The sequence below is a fragment of the Fukomys damarensis genome, unplaced genomic scaffold (assembly GCF_012274545.1).
Source record: "Fukomys damarensis isolate Sample0158 unplaced genomic scaffold, DMR_v1.0_HiC HiC_scaffold_17, whole genome shotgun sequence".
Taxonomy (NCBI): Eukaryota; Metazoa; Chordata; class Mammalia; order Rodentia; family Bathyergidae; genus Fukomys; species Fukomys damarensis.
In genome coordinates, this window is record NW_022900929.1 from 25,565,455 (window position 1) to 25,570,970 (window position 5,516).

The window sequence follows — 5,516 nt, forward strand, 5'->3', positions numbered from 1 at the left end:
AAGCCAGCGCAGCCTCCTGTGTTCCTGCAGCAACAACAAGTGTCATCCCCACCTGGCTGCCAGCCTGCCCTTAGGAGTGGACTTAGCTCTGGCCTGAACCACAAAAGCAGGACAAACAGTCTGAAACCTGAACCGCGCACCCTCCTTCCACCCACAGTTTACGCAGAGCACTGGGGCAAAACAAACTTATTTTGAAGACTGGGCTCGGACTCGCTGGCAATCATTAACTGTGGGTCCCTGGAGCATGGGCTTCATAAGGAGCTGGCTGCACCCCAGAGGCATTGTGTGCAGCCTCCAAGCCGAACAGCCAGCATCAGACACCGAGCTGAGCTCCTGTCTGCGAGCAGCCACCTCCGTGCCTTTGCCTCCTGTGCCCAGCACTGACTCCTGTCCAGCGAGTGCCGTCCACTGCCTGCCACCCTCGCCCTGCAATGCCCAAAGCCCCAGCTGCTGGCCCTGGGTCGCTCCTGCTCCTGCTGGCTGCCCAGGTTGCCATGGTAGCCAGCGCACCCCAGCCGTGGCACTGCGCCCCCTGCTCTGCTGAGCGCCTGGCGCTCTGCCCACCAGTGCCCGCCTCTTGCCCAGAGATCTCCCGGCCCACAGGCTGTGGCTGCTGCCCATCATGTGCCCTGCCACTTGGCACCTCCTGTGGTGTAGCCACTGCACGCTGTGCCCAGGGACTCAGCTGCCGTGCACTGCCTGGGGAGCCCCGGCCCCTGCACGCCCTCACCCGTGGCCAGGGCACTTGTGTGCCAGAGCCCGATGAACCTGCTGTGGAGGCTGTGTCCAGCGCCGAGGGTGAAGGTAAGACTGTGCCTGCACCCTGGGCTCAGTGTTTGCAGCGAGAGGTGCGGGGTACAGAGGTGCTAGGTCACCCAGGCTCCCCTGTCATTGCTTGGCCCCGTGGGAGGTGACCCAGAAGAAGGTAGGATGAAGATGGACACATCCTGGGGGAGTGGGGGAGAGAGCCCAGCCTGGCACCCAGCCCAGTGATGTCCAGAGATCTCCAGGTGGTGAGGTTGCACTGCCAGCCCCAGGCACCTCCCCTCGCCCCTGTAGGCCAGGGACAGCCCCAGAGACTGGAAAGTTCCTTTGGGAAGGTTTAGGATGGGAACTCTCTCCTGCTGGCCCTTGGGAGTGTTTGGAATGTCCTTTGTGATATACATCCTGTGGCTATGCTGCGTGCCTCCCAGAGGTTTGTAGAACATAATGTGAAAATTTAGGCTGAAAACTTCACTTCCATTCATTGCCATAGACAAACAATGTTTGATGTGTACGTTGCCCTGTGAGAATGCCACAATCAGGTCACTTCCTGAATTTGAGCCCTGGTTTGTTTGTAGTAGGAAGCTCAGGAAATGCCTCTTCCTCCGCTCTGGGCCATATCACTGGTCAGGGCCCGTGGCACGTCCTGTGGGAGGCTCTGAGGGTCTCGTGGTTCCCTACCCTGATAGGGATCAGCCTGTGAGCATGTGACCCTCCCCAGGGGACCAGCTTTTCCTGCAGATCCTCCATCCTGCAGAGTAAAGGAAATGTTCTCAGGGGCCCACAGAGGAGGGTGGGATGGGGCCCCACCACTCACCCCTGGACTCTGCCTGTGGGGTGGCTGTTACCTCCCCATCTTTGGGCCCTCACAGAGAAGTCACCGGGTGTGTGGGCAGGCAGTCCCCACAGAAGAGAAGAGGATAGGCTAAGGCTCAGGTGTGGGTTGCCCTAGATTCCCCTTTGGGGACCCCACCACTCAGTCCTGGGGTGTTACTGAGGTCCCATTTTCCAGACAAGAATGCTGAGGCTGGGTTTCCCCTAGGAATGGGCTCAGGAATCAGCGCCCTAAGCCTTGGTCTCGGCAAATGTGCACATTGCTTCTTCCCCTGTACTTTAGAAGCAAAACCACAGGCCCTCCCTGGGCTGCACCCTGAAACTTGCCATTTTTCCAGAGTAGAATTAAGATAGCTGCTGGGTGTGCGGTCTTCCTGGAAACCATCACCAGATCAGGGCTGGCCAGACCAATGTGGCGCCCTAGCCCGGTTCTGAAGGGAGGAAGGGATGATGCGGTGCACCTGTCGGCTCATGGGTCTGTGGTGCTTCCTCTTCAGAGGCCAAGGCCCCCCTTGTCCCTAAGCACGAGGGCCCTGAGAGCGGGGAGATGACAGAGAAACAGCTGCTGGAGAATTTCCACTTGCTGGCCCCCTCCAGAGAGGACCTGCCTATCCTCTGGAACGCCATCAGCACTTACAACAGTATGCGGGCCCGCGACACCACAGACATCAAGAAATGGAAGGTGAGCTCAGGCGAATGGGGTCCTCACCTCTATCTCCAGCACCTTTCGTCCCCACAAGCTACCAATATTCAGTGTCCCGAGCTAGTGTCTGGTTTACATTCTACCACTGGAGGGCGACAGAGAACCAGAGTTGGCGAGGTGTGATTTAATTTGATGGGGAAAAGAAAGCAAGGAAAAAGATTCCCTTGTGCAAACAGGCACACCCAGAAAAGTGAAAGAAGCTTCCTCAGGAGCGTGAGAACTTCATCTGGAACTGAACACAAATGTGGGAGACTTGATTCTGTCTCGGGTTACCCGGATGAAGGCCTCGCGCCTCGAGTTGGACTGTGTGAAAGTACTTTGTAGACTGCAGAGGAGAATGTTCCAAATCTGGGCATCTGTGGTCCTGGAGTCCTTGCTCAGGAAGTTGTGCCCGATGGCAGGGATCACAGTTATTCAGCAGGCAGCGGGGGGAGATGGGAAGGACTTTGTGGCGTTTGCTGACCAGGTTCTGGCCTGGGGACAGAAGCTTTTGCTTCAGCAATGTACAGAGGGAGAGAATGAGGCTCCCCTCTCACCCTGACAAGGCAAGCCAGTGGCCAGCCCCTGTCATTCGTGGAGGGCAGATGGCACTTGACACTTGAGACTCCATCCTAGCTCCATGGCCGGGTGCTCCTGTCCATACAAAACCTTCTCAGTTCCTCTCCCGGCTGACGACTCACTGTGTCTTCTCTCCATCCTAATGTCAAGTGTTTCTTCTAGGAGCCGTGCCAGAGAGAACTCTTCAGAGTGCTGGAGCAGCTAGCCCATGCTCAACAGAAGGCAGAGGAAGAAATCTACAAATTTTACCTGCCAAACTGCAACAAGAATGGATTCTATCACAGCAAACAGGTAGGTGGCCTTGCCGATGGGGCTTCTCATGGGATTGTCACGGTTACCCATACCCTGCAATGCTCCTCCCCACCCCATCTTTCACGGCAATGAATGTCCAGTCCTAAATACGCACCACAGCTGGTCTCATGAAACAAGATCCCCCCCCATGGGGACCAGAAAAAGCATGACCCGAGGTAGACAGAAGGGCAGCTTCCTATTCCACAGCGAGGGAGGGCAGTCTGTGCCTGGCCTGCCTCCCTGAGGCACAGGGTACCCAAAGATCTCAGGACTCTGGGCTCTGGCCCCCACCCCAGTAATCCAGTTTAGGAGAGCAGGGATCTCTGCGCATCTCTTACTATAAGAAAATGCAGTCACATTTTTGTGACTTGCCAAAGAAAAACAAGAATGAACTAGCCTAAGACTTAATTTTGAGGAGACTTTGGGACCAGAGAAACATAGATTCTGAGGATTTTATTGGGAGAAACTGAGGTCTGGGCACCACTCTGCAACAGATGGGAACAGTCATTCAAACTCAGGGGGTCCCGCAGCACGCCATGCCTCTGACACAAGCTCAGGCCGCTTGCTCACTGCCTCTGCTTCCTGACAGGGACCAGAGGGGGCTGGGCTCTCAGACTCCAGCCCTCACTGTACCCGTAGCTTCTCAGTCATTTCCTCCTCTGCTGCTCTTGACCATGGTCCTCTCTTTGCAGTGCGAGACCTCCCTGGACGGAGAAGCAGGGCTGTGCTGGTGCGTCTACCCCTGGAGTGGGAAGAAGATCCCTGGGTCTCTGGAGACCAGAGGAGACCCCGACTGCCAGCAGTATTTTAATTTACAAAACTGAAAACAGATGCACTGCGTGTTCTTTCACATGAACTATTTAAGTACATAGTGTATTTTTTATTTTTTTGGTACTGGGGATCGAACTCACGACCTTGCACTTGTGAGGCAGGTGGCAGAACAACTGAGCTACATCCCTGGCCTACCTAGTGTATTTATACTGTAGAACACACACATTTTTATATATGTGCATATGTATATATACAGGAACTAGTTTTTATACTGCACACTTGATATATAAAGCTGGTTTATATTTATTCACTATAAGTTTATTTTTTCTACACAGTAACTTGTGCTATAGTAATTTATACATCACAGAACACTTCTTATCACCTTATGTGTAATAACTTGTATTTTTGCTTTTCAAAAGTTCTTATGTTTTCTGAGAGTACGGATTGATACTGCCCAGAAAATACACAAGCAAATGTAAGGCAGTGATCTTTCAAGAACTTTGAAGGGGAGATGAATCTGTATTTAGGAATGATTTACTGGGGAGATCCAGCAGACACAGGTCTGCCAAAAATTGGCCCCCCTGCAAGTTAAGAAGTTAAAATGTTGCTAATATAATCAGTTCTATAAGCTATGTAAATTGTGGTATGAGATACATTGTTAAACACCGTGCACTGGAAACATTTGGAATAAACCTGCAAGGTGGTTGCTGATTGAAACGTATCATGTTTGTTTCTGAAATCCCTTTGTACTTTCACCCTGGCCTTCCTGTGCAGTTTCTGTCTTCTTGACAAGCGGTGGTTTCTGTCTGAGAATGGATCCTTCCCGGAGTGGTCAGGGCCAGGCTGGGGTCCGAGCTCACCGCTCAGCCAGGGCCCTTGGTTCTACCCTTCCCCTTCCATTTACAAACAAGCCCAGGGTCTTCTCCATCTTTAGGTGGTCACTTGATTAATGTGCTCCCCATCTTCCCCTTCTGCCCTGGCCCTAAGTGCTCCCAGCTGGTGGTTAGCTGTCTCCTCTGCCCCTGAAACTGTGAGCTGCAGGCTGGTTTTCCCCACACTGTCCCCGCCCCTTCCCTCCCAGAAGAGCAGCCCCGGCACCCACATCTGTGTCCCAGCCAAGTGCATGGGAACTCTAGTAGCTCTGGCCTCTCCTCACCCCAGGCCACTTCTGGGAAGCAGGGGCTGCTTCTGCCCCCAGGTGCACCATATAGCACTATCTCCCCACCCAGGCTGCCCCCCTCCCTGCCAAGGGAGGGGCTTGGCATTTGGAGCTCATCGCTCAGACTCACAAAGTGCAGCAGATAGTGGCCATGCCATTCCCTCACCCAGGGCAAAGGCCGAGGGTCCAGGCCCTGTACCTGCCTCACATGTCTCTGATGTAGACCATACAGGCTTGTGCCAGGTCCTAGCTTGGGTCCCGTAAGAATGAGTGAGGGAAGGTGAGACTTCCTCGGGGACCCGCTCATGGTTTATTTATTTACTTTTTCTTTTTTTTTGTGGTACTGGGGATTGAACTCAGGGCCTTTACACTACCTCCCCCCTCCGTCTTTTATTTTGAGATGGGGTCTCACTAAGTTGTTAAGTTGCCCAGGCTGGG

At 53.8% G+C, this 5,516-nt stretch overlaps 1 protein-coding gene across 1 annotated transcript; it reads left to right on the forward strand.

The window, feature by feature from the left end:
- Positions 1-225: 225 nt before the first annotated feature.
- On the forward strand, positions 226-4,627 carry Igfbp1 (insulin like growth factor binding protein 1). The gene is made up of 4 exons (XM_010624910.3): positions 226-804; positions 2,094-2,278; positions 3,020-3,148; positions 3,841-4,627. Exons 1-4 carry the CDS (start codon positions 432-434, stop codon positions 3,970-3,972), a joined length of 819 nt encoding a protein of 272 aa, XP_010623212.1. The 5' UTR covers positions 226-431; the 3' UTR covers positions 3,973-4,627.
- The last annotated feature ends 889 nt before the right edge of the window (positions 4,628-5,516 follow it).